We start from the raw sequence: 18,634 nt of genomic DNA, 5'->3' as shown, positions 1-18,634 counted from the left end.
TCACACAAGATGTTCTCTTCTTTCACGAAAATGAACACTCCTCTGTCATTAGTTAACTCAGACAGAAAACATACAGACTACTGATACGCTGACTCTCCTTTGGGATGGAGTTATCCAGGAGTAACAGAGTAAGCCCTAACAGAAGATTTGGCTGGCTAAGAGGTAATTTAACAGTGACACACGTTGCAAGGTAAGATTTCTAAACAGTAACACAAAATGGAAACTGAAAATAATCTGGGACCTTGAAGGTCAGCCATCACTTAGGACTAGATTAAGTAATGATGACTCAAAGCCAAACTGCACCGTACATTCAAATCATTAAAGTATGAAGGACAAAAAAAGAAAAAACCCAAAACTGAGCCAGCAATAAGTGATTGTGCTTAATTAGGGAGTAAAATGCATGACAGCAGCAAGGTGACTTTCACAGAAGAAAACATGTTGATGGAAGGCACAAAACCATTGGCACAGATGAGTTCCAGAGTGACACCAGAAAGATATGAGGATTATAAAAACCTACTTGCACTTCCAATGAACTCTGCTCTACGGCTAGGCAGATGCATTAGTCCTTAAGAGGGAAACCATTAAAAAAGTAGGGCAGCAGTTTCATCTGAGAGAAACAAGTTAAAACAATCCTTTTTGGGGATGTTTTCATGAAAACAGCCTGCCCCTTTTTGTAGTTCAAGGCGAGATACACATTTCTTTTAAAAGTTTATCTTACTAATTCTGAATACTCTAGCTTTGTCAGTGGTAAGTAATTAAGACACATTAAAAAGCAACAAATTGTCCCTATGTTATGAGCCAAGAAAAAGGTTTTCTTTCAGATCTGTAAGGTCAATCTGTGCTTTCAGCAAAAAAAAAGTACCTTTTCTCTGTCTTTTGATGCAGAAATGTTCCCTTTCTGATGCTCATGGGCTCCAAAAAATGAAGCCCCCTGACAGGTACATATTCCAAGGAGAGAGAGTACATCGTACAGCCACCATCAGAATTCATTTACCAGCTGAAGTCATAACTAAACATTAGTAAAGGAAAGTGGCAATTTGACCAGTTTTCTGTGTTGTCCTAATCATGCTCCCAAATTCTGAGGGCAGGCTAAAAACAGCCTTCCTTCAGATCTAAGACCATTTCTAATATTCTGTGCAAAGCTGTTACATAAACCCACCGATGGAGACGTCATCTTCCTTCATCCCAGCGTTAGCCCACCCATTTATTCCAGAAACCCAGGCAGGTAAAGCCTCGACAAGGAGAAAAACACCTGCCTAGGGGATGCACGAGCATCTTCTTGTACACATCTAACCCTCCACCACACCTGCAGGCAACTGGATCCAAGGGAACTGTCATACCACCAGTACAGGGATTATTTTGAGGAGGAAAGGCTGCTGAGGGAAGTGGGGGGACGCTCTCTTCACTGTTACTACTGAAACTGTTCTGCTGCGCTGTACTGCTGCTGGAGCAGGGCGTAACGCGCAGCATCAGACTGCACAGCCTGTTGGCAGGCAGGTGCTCAGGAAGAGATCATGTTTTTCCTTCTCCATTTCCCCGGGCTGTCTCTGATTTAATACGGACAAAACTGGATAAAATATAGGCATTGCCCCGGGAGCTGGAATCAGCACCAGGTGCCTGTGCCTCTTGCATCTGGGTATCATAGTTTTTTTGCACAGACCCAGAAAGTTTAACATGCTGTACTAGCCTCAAAATTTGAGTAGTAACTAGAAAATGCAAAAATCTGAATTCTGGTTGGGATAATTCATCACTGCACCACCAGAAGCAGTTTCTTTCATTTTTATGTGGGAAAATGATTTTATTCTGGGCAAGTTTATCTAACCAGCAGGGGTGGAACTATGGTTAACTCCTGGCAACATATCGTCGCTTTAGTAGAGGAATGATAACATACTCACCCTCGATGTCAAGCTATTAGTAGGTTGAACCTGGTTTTGGGCATGAGATTTCTGTTTTTCAAGCTTCCCTAAGCCACAGTCACAATACTTTTTTCTGAGGACAGCTGTAAGGGGATATTACAGTGAGATTTCCTATCAACAGCAAAGAAAACGCTCAGGTAGATGTCAATCTTCAGTGACAAGCAGTTGAAAAGATAATCCAGAACAACAGTACAACCAGCTAATATCAAAGACTACACACACAGAACGTCACTTGCAGGCAAAACCAGACTGCAGCAGAGGCAACCACGGAGGGATTTCAATCCCATGCCTCCTGCTCTTCCTCCACCTCATATCCCAAGGGGAAGCAAGACAATCCCCAAACCAGTATTAAGGGCTTGACTTCCAAAGATGCTCAGTACTAAGTCTGTAACATTCACAAATCCCAGCACCTGGTTAAACGACTTCCCCTGAACCATGCCGCCTAGTGCAGATCTTACTTTTGCCCCACACATCATATACAGTCCTTCAGTTCCCAGTTAGGGAGAATGGGAGAGACCCCAGGTCGGGGCCATTAGGAGGGAGTGCTACTGAATCCGCACCTACAGTTTGATTTAAATCTGCTCAGCTCGTGGCACAGGTATTTTTAAAGGGTAAATGAATTCAAATGTTGCTCATTTTGTGAGCCAAAACTTGAAATAAATATTGGTATTGCCTTCACTACCTTTGATCATTTGTCTTGGAAATAAGATCGCTTTTCGTTTCCGAGCTGAAAGCTTACAAACGTTTCTAAATACAATATTCAGTTTGATGTAAATGTTTCAACAGAAACAGAGCTTAAAATACTCTTTTACAGTATTTAAAGTCTGCTTTAAAATGTTTTGTAGAGTCAAAGCACTTAAAGTATATTTAAGTCCTGGTTAATAAGTACGTAACTAAAAAAATACATCAACGGCATTTTTTCTTCTCTTGGCTTGAATAAGTTCTCTAATGTCTACACTGGGAAATGCAGATTATTAGCATCATTTTCAAACACAGTTATTGATTATAGACACATTCAGCTCCTAATTCCATCACCAAACTCTTCTCATTAATAGTATTTTTAAAAAGTAAGTTCACGTATAGAATTAAGTGGAAAGCTTTAACAGCTTGTAGATATGTATACTTGATATTCTTAGCTGCAGAGAGGTATAGCATCAGTTATAATACTAAGAAGGAAAACAGGCATACATCTAGCTTTAAGTAGAGCCATATAAAAGAGTTCATTTAAGTCAATCATTCCTATGAGCCTTGCTTTTATTGAAAAATTTTATTTTCTATACAGACTACCTTGCTTTTAAAATAATAGGGTTTGACTGTTAGTCACTCTAACCATTCAAATAGGAATGTTAAAGTTTGAATACTTGTTGCAAACCTTTCAGGGTGATAAATGAAAGATAATAACCCCTTGATCAATGTAACTTTTATTTATTCATTTGGGAACATGGCAAGGATATCATAGGCAACAACGCCGCCTAGGAGAACATGGATTTCACATGAACTGTTTTGGCAGAAATATGCATTTAAATAATCATCCAAATCACCACCTCACTATTTCTATCTTTAAAAAACAACAACAACAACAACAAAAAAACCCCAACCAAACGAAACACAACAGAGAAAAAGAAACATAAGATCTGAACAAACAAACAGCCTAGAATTTTTTTCTATTTATTGTCTATGCCAGCCACATCTGTCCCTGATTTTAGAAGTTGCAATACTTAGCACTGACAATGGCACCTTCCATTTGCAAACACGTTATAAACATGAACTGACCGTAATTATACCACAATACCTCACCACAGCTAATCAACGCGACTGCCTGGTCCTCTCTCAGCCTGCGGAAGTGCTGAACTAAGTTGGTGCTGCCAGCTCCCTGTATGACAGCGTCTACACCTTGCAAAGTGCTACACATAGAAGTGAGTTTAGCATGAAGTGACTGACCAAACTATAGCGTAAAATCAAGCAGGTTTTTCCACTCAGCGCTAGTATTTTGTTTTATAATCCAAGAAGAACTGACCGGGGCAGGATGCAATTTAATGTAAACCATTTGGAGTGAAAGGTGTTATTTTGCCTAGAGAAATCTCCCCCTCACAGTCCAGCTCACAGACAGAGTCAGTGGCAATCTCCTGGTCAGGGGAGATCTGAGACATCCCATCAAAAGGGTCCTCGCGGTTTTCCTCACAGTCAACCACATTTGGGATCATGTTAACGTAAGCAGTCGCTATCTCCTTATGGAAAAGGGTGTCCTGGTTGTAAGAGATAAGCTCGTTGCTTATATTAACAGTCTCCACTGGAGTACTAGAGCAAAACTGACCGCATCCCAGGAGGTTGGAGAAGACCTTTCTAAAGTCAGCATTGAAGGCGTAGATGATGGGGTTGAGAGAGGAGTTGGCCCAACCGAACCAGACGAAGATATTAAAGGTGGTCTCGCTGACGCAGGGAAGGCCAGCGTGGGGGTCACTGGGTGGGCTCTCGCAGAAGGGAACCATGCAGTTCAAGATGAAGAATGGCAACCAGCAGCAGACAAAGACGCCCATGATGACGGAGAGAGTCTTCAACACCTTGGTCTCTTTCCTGATGGAGGACTTGAGGCTCGTGTGGTGGTGGCAGTCGACATGGCTGCTCCGGCAGCTCTGCGCGTGCTCGGCTGCCCTCTCCAGGGAAGAGATACGACGAATCTGCACCTGGGCAATGCGGTAGATTCGAGTGTAGGTAACTATCATGATAGCCACCGGGATATAAAAACTGATCAAGGAGGAGGAAATAGCGTAAGTCCTGTTGAGGCTGGAGTCACAGCTCTCCGACGGTCCAGCGAGGGTATCGTTGCTGCCAGAGGTCCCCTCGGAGGGTCTCATCGCTGCTAACGTCACCCACGTGGTGCTGATATCTTCCGCCCAGGTGGTGACAGCACCTGCCGCTGCCCAGCCAGCGCCAAATCCGTCTCCGACGTCACCGCCGGCCGCAACGTGGCCGCCTTTGTGCCAGTTGAGCTGGACGGGGATGAAGGAGATGAGCACGGACAAAGCCCACGCCACGCCGATCATCACCAGAGCCAGCCGCTGGGTCATCTTCCTCTCGTAGCGGAAAGGGCTGGAAATAGCCCAGTACCTGTCCACGCTGATCACGCACAGGTTCAGGATGGAGGCCGTGGAGCACATGATATCGAAGGCCACCCAGACGTTGCAGAAAGCCCCGAAGGGCCAGTACCCGGCCACCTCAGCCACCGCCTTCCAGGGCATGACCAGCAGAGCCACCAGCAGGTCCGAGACGGCCAGCGACACGATGAAGATGTTGGTGACCTTGCTCCTCAGGTGCCGGTAGCGGACGATGGCCGCGCACACCAGCACGTTCCCAAAGAGCGTCCAGAGGATGAGCAGAGCCAGCAGGCTGCCCGCCGCCACCTGCGCCGCCCCGGGGGCGCCCGCCGGGCTCCGCGCCCCGCCGGGGGGTCCCGCCGCCGGCGGCAGCGGCGGGCTCCGGCCGCCCCGCAGCATGGCTGGCGGCTCCCGCCGGCGGCGGGGCGGCGGCGGCGGCGGCCGGGACGCGCCGAGCAGCCAGCGCCGCCCCGCCGCCCGGCCCCATGGGGCCGCTGCCCCCCCGCCACCCCTGCCCGGTGGCCCCCCCCCCCGCCCCCCTGCCCCGCCGCCCCGCGGCTCAGCCGCGCACCGGGCTCCGCGCTCTGCCTGTCGCGCCCTCCTCGCCCCCCTGCCCGCCCCGCTCGGGCTGCCCGCCCCCGCGGCTCGGCGCGGCTCCCCCCCCCCCGCTCGGGGTCGCGGCTCCCCCCCCGGCTCGGGGTACCCGCTCCGCGGCTCAGGCGCCGCTCCTCGCCTCCGCGGGGTGCCCGCTCCGCGCCCGCTCCTCGAGGTGGCGGCTGCCGCCGCCGCCGCCGCCGCCGCCTCCTCCCGCCCGGGCTGGCGGCTCCGCCCGCCCCGCGCCCGCCGGGGCTCCCAGCGCGGCGGCGGGAGCGGCGCCCCCGCTGCCGGCTCCCCGGGGCCGGCCCGCCCGCCCCCGCCGCCCTCTGAGCATGCTCCGCCGCCAGGGACGCCCCGGTCGGGGCAACGGGACGACGGGACGACAACGGGACGGGGCGGCGGGGGCGGCCGTCCCCCTCCCCGTTTTTGGCGGCCGACGCCGGCTTTGCGCCGTGGTTCTGCGCAGCTGGAGGGAAGAGCCGGCGGGGCTGAAAGTTGCCGCGGGGGGGGCGGGGAGCGGGACGGGCTGGGTTTCTTCCGTGGGGATGGGGAACGTTGCCTAAATCGGTGGTTGTTCCACAGGGTTCTGCTGGACCAACGAGAGGCGTTACGGGCAAGAATCCCGGCAAACGAAAGCCGATTCTCTCCCTTTTCAGCTCTTTTCCGGGGTGAACCTTTCCTCTCGGTAGGGCTCCAGCGCAGGTAGGAGACGGAGTTAGGGCCCGAAGCGGTACGCGCAGGTGTGAGCGGTGCGCTGTCGCACTGGCCGTGCCCTGATGTCAGGCCTGTGCTTCGGACAACACGCTTTAGCGATTTTTACCCAAAGCGTTGTGGGTTTAGCTTCTCCAAAACGGAATTCTTTTTAAAAACCCTTGACAGAGATCAGACCCGTTCTCGACTCAACAGCCTGTTTTGGCAATGGAAGGGCTGAGAAAGCCGCTCTTCAGGGGCCTTCCAGCCGCTTCTCCGGGCAGATGGGCCAGCACGAGACTCGCTCCACCTTGCTGGACCTGCAGTGACATGGAGGAAGATTAAGTGTTAGAGTCGCTAAATACAGAGTAATAAATATATAAATAAATAAACTCTGCAACCTTTTAGGCAGTTTTCTAAAATTGTCACAAGAAAAACTGGAGCTTCACTTTAGCTCTCGCTTAAGAAATTGGCACTACTTTTCCACATTTAAGCAGAGTTATATTTAATATTGGAGGGAGAATTTAGCTTTTGTCACCACTGAATTCTAAACAGCGTGACTAAAGCCGTGATGCTGAGGCAATGTGTTGCTTGCACAAACTCTGCTTTCCTAAGCAATACCTCCTACAATTTCTATAAACGAAGGACCGAAGTGCACAAGTATTTGTGCACGTGCCTGTTGAAGCTGCTAGTCCAGAAATGTGGATATTTTACGTAAAAAAGCAATGATCTGATTTGCTTGTTTAGCTTATATTCATCGCTTCACCAGTGTAGAGGTACGTGCATATACATGCATATACGTCAGCACAAATTATGTATATATAATATGGTAGCTATATGCATGTATGTATTTACATACAGGCAATCAGTATGCATTAGCTATTTAAATAAACATATGGGTCGGTATCTGTCTGCTTAATAATAATAGTACCCCCAAAATAACATAGCCTGCTCGCAACTCAGCAGCAGCATGCACACGCTGGTGGCTTGGTACAAATTAGCACCGGTGTTGGAAGCGGAGACGTTGGGCTGCGGCTGGGAGCAGCGGAGGTGCGGGCGTACGTTATCTCCTGCCAGCTCTGCTGTGTGTGGTGGAGTCAGGCAGCGAGGAGGTGCAAGCAGCTGGCAAAGACGCCTTAACCCATTGAAACAAAAATTGTCAGAGCTCACTTGTCAGACATCTAAAGAATGAAATTTTACTACGCTCTCTACAGTACTGGCTGCAATAGGCGGACCCAAAGTAGTGAGGAGTTTCCAAAGTATCTCATTTATCGGCCAAGTGTTGCATTTGGCTGTCTGGCTCCTGCGTGACTCAGAATTTAGAGGATATAATATCGTCTCCCACCTATTTCATCTTTAGTGAATGTTCTTGAATGTCAGCTGGTGTGAACTGCAGCTGCTCTCCAGAGATCCCTGTGGAAAAAGACCTATGATTGAGCTGAGGGAAGCTTCGGCAACCAAAGACACACCTGTACCTGTAGGTGCACTGGCGACAGTCTTCAGTGTTGATCCAACATTTCATGCACACTCAAAACTTTCTTTCAAGTCAAAGGAACGCATTAGGAGATCAGGAATACTTTCAATGGTAGTAGAAGAATATATTGGTTTGTGACGGGGTGGCATATGAGACTAAACCTCCCACGCTAACAGACTCCAGTGAGTTGGGAAGAGGTGGAGCAGGAGTGGGCAACAGGACAACTGCTCTGCTGCAGTGCTTGTCCCAGATCATTCATAGCAGCACCGGGTCAGGGCAGCAGTCATGTAATGGGGACGTTTACGGTATGTTATAATATTCCATCCATTGCCATCAACGTTTTTTCAGCCTGAGATAAAAACCTTTAACTTTTATAGGTTGTTAGCATCCTTTTTTTTACTTTCTGTAGGCAGTTTGCATATAAATCTCATCTTAAGAATGGCCCATTAAAACCACAGCTGTCAGTTGCTGAGAGATTTGGGTTGGGTTTTTTTCATCCTGAAATCATCTTTGTAATGGCTTTTGTGCTTTTCCTTCAGAGCCTTGTCTTGTTTTTCTTTTTTTTATTCACCTGTTAAAATTGTACTTCTCTCTCACAGCTGGCACATTGGAAGTAACGGAATTTAACTACTATTGCAATGGTTCTGAGCGAAAAAAAAATCTTTGCAGTTCCTGATTTCTAAAATGTATGTTTTACTAGCTCTTTCCCTTCATTGCCACATATTCTATTTCATTTTCAAAATACACAGATGCACTGTTCTGCCAAATGATATTTATTTAAAAATACACAACACTCAGAAATTCACACGTTCTCTCATCTAACAGATACTCAATGTAAAGAGATAAAAAATAATTAACGCCAAAAGGAAGTTAAAATATGCAGACACAGTTGCACGCTGAGGTTTAGGCTATAAAAGCATCCCATCAAAAACCTCCCATTATGGTTAGGCTCTAAAACAGGCGAGAAGAGGTAGCGGTAGAGGTGGAGGAGGCGGGAAATCACTGTACATTAGGCCAATTTAGTTAAGTAGCTGGACATGTTCTTAACTGTACAAGCATGTTCAAGTGGAGCTATATTTAGGAGCATGGTTGAACGTATGCTTAAGGTCCGTCAGTTTTACTCACTGAAGCTGAAATGCTTTACCGCACAGGGATGGACAAAGGTGCAGGTGTATATATAGCCACGTGAAAATATCGAGGAAGGAAGAGAGACAACTGACATCATCAATTTATTCAGGACAGAAAAATCCTTGCAGACTAGGTCGGTTTCTGCTGTTTGTGTTTCAAATAAAATAAAAAAAATATGAGCAACTGGACTATGATCAGAAAGGCATTACAGAAAGTATGCCTGGGAAACTTGTCAGCTGAGCAGAGGGCAGCAGGAGGGTTAGCAATGGCTGGCGATATCTTACAGGGGGAAAGTTTTCTGATAATAGATGACTTTTAGCCTTTCAGGTAAGGTTATAAAAACTGCAGTGGCTAGAAACTGAATCTATGAGAAAATGGGGTAAGAGGGAAGGTGCACTTTTTTAACAGTGAGGATGATTAATGGCTGATGCAATTGATTTGGGGTTGTAATAGATTTGTCATCATTTGCAGCCTGAAAGCCAAGGCTGAATGCATTTCTTAGAGACACTGCCTCAGCTCATCCCCCAGCTCTGTCTTGATTCAGATGGTACCAAACAGCATCCTGCAGTCTGCATTGTGGGAAAAGTAATTTTAGACAGTTACAGTTATCCCCGCTGGCCTTAAAACCTATTTAAGTTTTTGTTGACTGGGAACTGTGATGGATAGTATTAATTAACCATTTATAACAGAATGAACAGTTCTCCCAGTATCTCTGTTGCTTTTTTTCTCTGTAATGACTGCGATATGATTCCTACATCAGCTGTTGATCACTCTCTGGGTGAAATCATGAAGTAATTGATGCTACTAGAAGAGATTTGCACAGATTTTCCTCTTTTTTTTGTTATTCATACTGAGCCTGACTTCATTTAAACCAATGGTAAAAGATGAAAGATGAATGCTAGCCAAGACCAAAAGCGAAGGGAATAGAATTTTTGTGAATATGATTTCTTGGTGGACTGTCTTAGTTCATTTTGTGGCTTTTATCTTATAAAATATTATCTTGTATTTTTGGATATTCATAATTATATACTCAAAATTAGTATCATTTTTAATATAGCAAGAGCTCACATGATGGAAAACTACTAAAGATCAGTGACATTTGAAGGAAGATAAAGGAAAAAAAAAAGAAAAAAACCTGATTTATGCAATGATACAATTTGGGTATGTTATTTGTATTCTCTGAGTGTGCACAGCTACATCCCAGGTGAACATCTGTCCTGAGAAAATTATCAAGATGAAAATAGTGATTTTCATTTTCTAATACTGAATGATTCAAGATTTTTGTTTTGTCTTTTGTCGGCTATACTACCAAACTGCAATTAAAAATCAGGTGGGCTTAATTCCCAAAGAAGCTGCTGTAATTTTGTCTCTGGCTTAAATAGTATAACAATTTGCCCTATGGAGTAATTTAAAAACAAATTTCTTTTCAGTGTTCTGATTTCTCTGTTTCTCTAACCCACTGTATATTAACAGGACCTAAGAATTTTATATTGAATGTGTAAATTACAGGCTTTTTTAGTTAATAATTTTTATTGGAACGCTTGCAATCAACATCGTTTTTCTTAGGATTTTACCCTGTCCATTAACTTAGTGTGAGATTGCCTTCCACAAAATGATTAGGAAAACCAAACCCTTCATGGAATCAAACAAACAGTGATTTCCCTAATGAAAACAGACACTATTGTGAAGACTTTTATGTCTGATAGAAAAAGGGGACTCAGAAGACAGAAGACAGTGGCTGGAACACAGATGATGTCTCACAGGGTCGGACAGTAACTCGTCGTGGGGCTTCCCTCCTCCCAAAAGGCAGCTGCTGGATGGAAGGGAATGGGGTTGCGAAGCAGGATCCCCAAACCTCGGCTGCTTCGCTGGCACTGTGGGACAGCTGTATCCTCGCAGGATAGCCTGTTGCAAATGCTAAACAGAAAACTGCAATACAAGGTAATTTTACAAGTGTGTCAACAGTTAGACCTGATAGGTTTTTTGGTCTGTGTTTTTAAGAGTTGTATAGGACCAGGGCTAGATTTTGTAGTTCAGGAGTTATTTGGGGGAAGAATTCCAGTTTCAAATTTTTAAACACTAGTGGTAAAAATGAGCAACTTTATCACTTTGAGATAAACAGCAGTAAATTACTGCCTTTACTTAGTTCTGCCTTTTTTTTTTTTTTTTGCCTTAAGTAAGACTTAGAATGAAATGCTCCTTTAGCATCAACAGGTCTCATTCATCTCCATAGCAGAATATCAGCAGTAGGGATTAGAAAGTTCTTTATTAAATACCTATTGCAATCATCCTTAGGACTATTAGTGCTATTACAGAACACAGAGGAAGAGCTGATGAAGACGTTGGTCTGCTGACACAAGAGTTGTACTGGAGTTGACATAGAAAAACTAAAGTGTATTCTTCTGTCCATCTGTGAGACAGCAATAGCTATTTATTCTGAATTGTGAGTAGCCTTCTGCATGCCAAGCAGTGGCATTTTATCCTACACTGTGTCTAGATTTGTCATCCTCTTAGTTTCTCCTTCTCCAACACACATAAGGAGGGTCAAAGAAGAAATACGCACTTTTTCAAGGGCAGAGAGCATCAAGTACCCTCTGAAATGCCTTTATGACCCCCATTCTTCTGGCTGACACACTGCAAACCAAAGGAGGGAACATACAGATTGAAAAGCATTTGCTTTAATAAATCAAGGCAAATACCCCAAATTCAGCACAAAGTCATAGCCGCAGTGGATTGGTGCAGTGTGCAGCCTTGGAACAAAAAGCACCTGTGAAAAGGAAGGAGGTAGGACCTTGACAGCATCGTATGGGGCAGGCCCAGGATCTGAGCAGTCTGGGCGAATTGCTGTCTGGGGTTCATTTGGGGAATGGCGTGGCTCTGCACTCCTCTCAGGGAAGGCTTCTGCTAAAAGTCACAGTGAGACCTAAGCAGTGGCCGTGATACTTGCTGGGAGCCAACAGCTTGTCCCAGTGATCCTTATGTTGGTAAAACAGTAACTCTACCCAGTGAGATTTTCTGTATATTATTTTGGCAGGGTTGGTCAATCAGAAGACTTAAATATATATACTAACTTTCAAGATATGTTAAAATACCATTTCTGCCTTGGGGATTCAGCAGAAGTAACTACACAGGCCAGTCTTCATGAAACATAAAATGTGTATTGATCCGAGACAAAAAGAGTTGCCGTGGGGAGCAGCAGGTTCCCGAATGTCAGAGCAGAAAACAAAGCCAAGGACAGAAACTACCCATTGAAATATTGTCTAGCTGCTTTCATCAAAGAAAATATTGCAGATCAAATTATCTGATATTTGTGAATTGTTTGTTGCACGTAGGCTGTACTGATTGCACTAATTACCTGCAATAATGATACCCAGCTCTGGATCTGAATTTTAATTTTAGAATAATTTGCAACTACTTAGTGTTGCTGCCGTGGCCTTTATAGTTAAAAATAACTAGCTAATGCAATTCCTTTTAGTACTATTGACTGAGATTTGCGGCCTGAAGAGGGACGGGCTATTTTATTTTAGCTGTAGCTCTATCCAAACATAAAAGATAATAATGAGAATTGTAGTTGCACAAAGTTTAACATTCATTTCTGCTTTGACAGAATATGAGGTAGTTTCCTTCCTTGGGTCATTTAATCTATTAATTATGCCCCACTCATTTCTGTTGTCGCAGTCAGGTCCCCACCTAGCAGTGAGCAGAGTGGCTTGCCCCTGTCAGGTCTTGCCGGTACTTGATGGCCACATCTCGGAGGTTCAGTGTCAGTGCCACACCTACGCGCAGAGCTGACCTCAAATGCAGGCACAGTCATCTCTTCTTCAGCTAGTGAAGTTTGGGTTCTTGACTCTTATCACACTGGAAAGGTTTTCCGAAATGGTGAGCAAAGAAAATAAAATTAAAGGTTTGGAGAGAAGAAGGACACTCATGCTTGGAAAAGGACTTAAGAATACTTTCAAAAGTGTGTTTGGCTAGTGTTACATCTTGTTAAAGTATTTCTTGGTTATAAAGCTATTTGATTCAAGCAGGCAGTGGTGGAAAATCACACCTGGGGAGCGCTGCAGGAGTGCTCCTCGTACCTGGGAGAGGAATGAGGAAGGGTCTTCATGTAACCAGCTACCATTAAGACGTTGTTACGAAGCTATTGCTTACTACCTCGTAGCTGTTAGTTGCTGCCTTCCTACAAAGGTCATTGCCTGTTAGAGACGAAATTACTAAATTCAGAAGATGATGGACTCAAGTCCGAACCAAACACCAAGTGTAGATTTAACCCTAAATATGTTATGAATTGTTTCCATGCATTTTTAAAAGCATTCTGATCTTCAGTTGAGCCTGCTAAGTATTTGATTGCAGAATAAATTAGGATAAAGAAGTTACAGTATCCTTGATAATCCCGCCTGTGTGGACAGGACCTGTTCTTCACCCTGCTTTGATTAAAATGCTGATGTGGTTCCCTGGAACTAATGGATCTATGTGTGCCTTTCACAAACTGGCTTTTAATTCCAGGTATGTTGCAGTGACATTCAAGCAAAGATTTATTGGAAAATAAACATGAAACACGGCTGCTTCTGCAAGCTTTGATAGAAAATGTTGTGTAAAGATAATAAATTGTGTTTGTTGCAAGAGAAGGAGAGAGATGGCAACTGCTTTTCCTGCCATCCCTGATCTTTCACAAATTTCCACCTACTGCATCCACCTTTATTTGATAACATGTTCTTAGGCCTGAATTGTGGTCCATTTGCTTCTGGCAAGAACTAGAATATGTGTTAGTAAAGATTTTACCAAAGGACATATTTATAGGGATGAAACTCAGTTCTCTTTTAGGTGAAGAATAGTAGCAGAGGAAGGCAGGAGACATGTCATTGAGAACTGCAAGTTTTGCTTTAAATCTCAGCCAAATTAATACTATGGGCCATAACACACCTCCTTAAAAAAAAAAAAAAAAAAAAGGACTCTAACCATTGACTATTGACATTAAAGTGAGATTTCCCACTATCATCAACTTCAAGATCAAATTCATCCTTTAAAGCTAAAAGACCCAACCCTGTTTTTTAAGGTTCCCATTAACAATTGCAGCTGCTTCAATTCTGTTTAAATTCAGATCTTATTTTATTCATGCATGCACAGAATGAGGCCAAATCCTTGGGGACAAGAGTTCCCAGGGAATAAGTGATCCAATGAGCCAGCTGTACATGCATCATGTCTAATCAGACAGAGTGAGGTAGGAAAATTAAAAAATTCGTGTTTGTATTAAAATCTTGAAGTTTGGGGATCTTTTCCATTTCATGGATTTTAGGTGAAATTTAATGAGTGCATGTTTGGTTTTCATAATACATCATATAAGATTTGGTCAATAGTGTCCACAGACTCATTTTTCAGGATCCAGAAATGAATCATTTAATTATCTGTACATCACTACGTGCAGATACTCTTATCTCCATTCAACCTGTGTTTTGCATACTGTCAGGTCACATAGAGAATATATAACATTCAAGTAGCATTCATTGGTTTTGCCAGGCTGCTTTCCAACCTGCCTTGCTAAAACTTCAACAGGGCCATTGCATGCCTACGCAGATACAAGTAAAGAAGTGGTGTTAACTGTTAAAATGAGAGCATCATTTGTAAAATAACAGTCTAGTACTGTCCAGAAAATTCAACTTAGAGAAAGCTCTGAAAAACTAGCCTTTTAAAAAGCCTTTTTCTCCTTATTCTTGCAAATGTGATTTCTAAATATTTCTTAATCTTATTAAGTAATAAATTAAATTAAAACTCATATTGGCTACACAAAACATTGTCATCAAGTTTACGAGTATTACCCTGGTCACATTATGATGATGACTGAAATTTGCACTTCATTTTCAGCTAGAAACAACTCTGCAAACAACAAAGCCTACAACTTAACAAAGCTACTATATCTTTAATTTGCTTTTTAACCAAATCCTGCTTTGTTCAGAGCTTTTGCAGGAAAAGGCAGAATAACGCAAGCAGGATATGCTATGTGCCCCTACTTAGGAAGCAGCTGATTAGATCTTGAAGGATTTATTACATGCTGCTCAATGGAAAAGACAGTCAGCTATTTTTTTTTTTTTTAATTAATTAATTATCCTCATAAGGACCTCTAATTCCCTAGTCAGTGGAAAGAAGCATATACTTAAATTACTTGGATAATTTCCCTCTGCTGTTCTCTGGAGCCATCTACTTCTCTGCACTGCTGTAGTCCACTCAAAGTCTATGGACCACAAGCGGGCCACACAACACAGGAATATTTCCAAAATTATCAAAATGGTCATTGGAAAAAAAATTTTAAGTGATTAAAAGAGGAAATTCAAAGTATTGAGAAATAATAGTAAAAGGAATTCAGTTCTTTTAGAAAGACTTGACCATGACTCCTCCACCTTCTTCCAACTCAGAGTTAGTGTCACTGATAGTAAAAAAAAAACTTGGAAAAATCTATGATCATGCAAGTTTGAATCTTCAGGCAAATGCTTGAGGATCGTAGGAATCTTCCTGCATATTAGCAGCCTTTATTCCTGTACATATATGAATTTAAATGCTACCCAAGCATATATTATTGAATAAATAAAATTATCTAGGGAGGAGGGAGGGAGTGGAATAGTCTAACAGAAGGATATGATGAACATCAGAGAATAGCTTTCTGATTAAGATTATGCAGCAAAAATTCAGAATCCTTTACACATCAAGTGCATTTTGGAGTTGACTGAAGAAATTCTCTTAAAAAAATAATCTTTTTTTAAGTAATATTAAATTGGTCTCAACAACATTCCCTAGAGATCTCAAAGTAGACAAACTCCTCCCTAGAGGCGCCTCAGGAACATAACAATGAGCAACTGTTAGCCCTCTCCCCTGGGCAAGCCAGCTCTCCTGCCTCCTCTCACATGCTTGAGCAGATAGGTAGGCAGAAATGGGGTAACTTCATGCTATTTCTTATATTTTAAAACCTGTGATAAATTAGTATTGTCAATATATGCTAGAGAAAAACAAAAAAGAGAAGTTTGAAAGCAGTTGTTTGAGAAAGCCCAGGTTTAGCATGGATCAGACAGCTAGAGGTCACACTATGTTACACATTTTTATTATTTTTCCTGGTCCAAAAATCTATGTTTCTTAAAAATCTATGTTTCTAAAATGTTCAGAACTTCATGACTAACCATTGCTTCAAGAGTAGTTAAACTAAGACACACTTCCATAAAATAGTCTCCGTTTGGGTCAAACAGTATTTTTTAAGAGACATGCTATCGTGAAAACCTCTTAAGATTCTCAGGACAAAATCAAGTCTCTGGTCCTGAAACAGAACCATTTAAATCAGCGGAGTTTCATCAGTGCAGCTTGGAATAGAATCTCTCTGCCCATTAGCACGTTTAAAGCATTTGCTCACTGCCAGAGTGCTACCTTAATTCACTTTTCTGAATAAACTTCAATTTCAGCACTCAAAATCAATTTAATATTGTGGACAAATGAAATTACTTCAATAGTAATGTTAAGAAACAGAAAGGGGTAAGTAATTGCAGATGAAATATAACTAAATAAGGATGTTATTTATTTCTGCAACTTCCAAATGTGTGCTGTGTGTTTGTAATAGAGCATATGGCTCCTTCTTGGCCCTAGAGATTAGCTAGCTCTGCTTTGGTTGAACACAAATGCTGGAAATTAGCTAAAGAGCACAAGTTCTAGCTGAAGAATGACATGGGACCCATTCCACAGAAGCAGAGGAAGAAGAAACAGACTTCCTCTAGCCATCTTTATGAGCACTTAAAAGATGAAGTGGAATTTGTGGGCTTACCTAATGAAATTAATTTCTTTTGATACCAGAATTAGCTGGAGAGTTGGTCCAAGAGTTGATTTGGAAGGAAGATTAAAGCTTTACTTGATTATCTGGATGGACCTATTCACTCTACTTAAAATGGAACCAGTCTGAGAGACAACCCAGTGAAGTGGTTAGAGCTGGTATTTGCATGGAAGTAGGTGAGATCAAGCTACTGTGTTCAAGGGGAAAGCTAGAAACCGTTACTGTCTAGAATGAATGTAAGAACTAATAGAGATGTGATAGAAGAGCATGACAAGCAGCCCTACAGAAAGGCAGAGATTACAGCAATGTGATCAGATGGTGACTCTTTTAAAAAATGCGAACAACTGAAAATGCTTTGCAGGAACAGGAGTTCTCATGCTCAGCCTCGCTGATGGTTCATCTAATTCAGACTTCAGATGAAAGTTGCTTTACTTGATCTGGGTTTTGCAACAGGTGAAGAAGGTAGCAAAAATTCCTAGGCAGGTTATGGCTGTGTGTACCACAAAATAGAACTGAAGGTTACTTATGATGTGAAGCAACTCCTAGAAGTAATAGGGCAATTTATGGCATGGTCTGTGTGTGCCATCTAGTGGTGGAAAGCCAAAATTTTTGTTCTGATGCGTGAGAGCAGAGAAGACTGCTGAAATCCTGTCTCAGAAGCAGACCTCTCCCACGCAGAAATATGACTGCTTTCAGGCAGATGGTGGTGACAGCTGTATAACTGCCCTTTTAGGAACTAGCGGCAGAAATTTTGCAGCCTTTGACCCACCAGACTTAGGACTAGATCATTAATGAGTTATCAAGGGTTATCCAATAACTGATCTGTTGCTCCCTTTTAGTATTCTGGTCATTGCTCCAGTCTTTCAACCTTACAGGTGCAGACTTTATGAATATTCAGGCACCCAACTTTTCACTGCTTTCTGTGAGAATTCAGGCAACTAAATATCCTAGGGATTTGAGATTATGTTCTAACAGCTTGTAAACCACGCATGTAAAACCCTCAGCCAAGGGCCCTCCGGATTTCTAGAGGTATTAGCTATGCTTTACAGCACCCCTGTATGAAGATATGTGATTATTTTCCAGCCAGGAGACTGAACTACAAAGAAATTAGCAGCTCATTAAAAAAAATGTACAAGGAATATATACCATTCTGGCAACAGAACATATATACCTAAACATAAGCTATAAGACTAGTTTTCTCTCCTAAAACATTTCAAGGATGCGTGAATAAAGAATTAAGTAAAAGGATTAACTTTATTTCTCAGTTATGTCATATAGTAAATAAAAGACAAGGGGGGTGCATTAATAGAAATATATTTTATCAGAAGATATTATATACAACATGATAACTAACGATACATGTTATTTACCTGGATTTCTTGCTATATAGTTAAGAAAATAATAATTATAGATCGATTTTTTATCAGTATTCAGGAAGTTTAAAATAATTCCCACATCCCAACTAAATAGCAATTTTTTTCAGGTTTTACTATAAAAACATAGCTAGGAATTAAGAGTTGGAGTTTTCATAGTATCTTTGTGATTCAGGAGCAGCACTCAGTTCAGCTGTTCCTGGGATTTCCCCTCCTAAGTCATACAGAATTTTTTTTTAAACCCCTTTCACAAGCCACAATGAATGAAAACAAAGCAATACAAATTATATAGAGTACAAATCCCAGATGACTAAAACAAAGCTTAATGAGATTGAATTAACTTTACTATGTAGTGTTAATCATATTAACACTAATATGATTCTGAAAAGTGTACCTATACAATAACACCACATATATAACAAAAAATGTGGAAGAAAAAAATTTAAAAAATTACATGCTATTAGCTATGGTCCCTTCTTTTTAAAAAATTATAGAATCTTCTATTTGTTGAGCAGCTGTTGTTATGTTCGCTCATTCATTCATCCACTCATTCAACT

General features: G+C 42.5%; 1 protein-coding gene across 1 annotated transcript; it reads right to left on the bottom strand.

The window, feature by feature from the left end:
- Positions 1 to 3,329: 3,329 nt before the first annotated feature.
- Positions 3,330 to 5,410, bottom strand: DRD5 (dopamine receptor D5). Its single transcript, XM_075040965.1, has one exon. The coding sequence runs from the start codon at positions 5,408 to 5,410 to the stop codon at positions 3,950 to 3,952; it is 1,461 nt and encodes a 486-aa protein (XP_074897066.1). The 3' UTR covers positions 3,330 to 3,949.
- Between the last annotated feature and the right edge of the window lie 13,224 nt (positions 5,411 to 18,634).

This window comes from Buteo buteo, chromosome 1, assembly GCF_964188355.1.
Source record: "Buteo buteo chromosome 1, bButBut1.hap1.1, whole genome shotgun sequence".
In the NCBI taxonomy this organism is placed as follows: Eukaryota; Metazoa; Chordata; class Aves; order Accipitriformes; family Accipitridae; genus Buteo; species Buteo buteo.
This window is presented reverse-complemented; position numbering and strand designations above follow the sequence as displayed.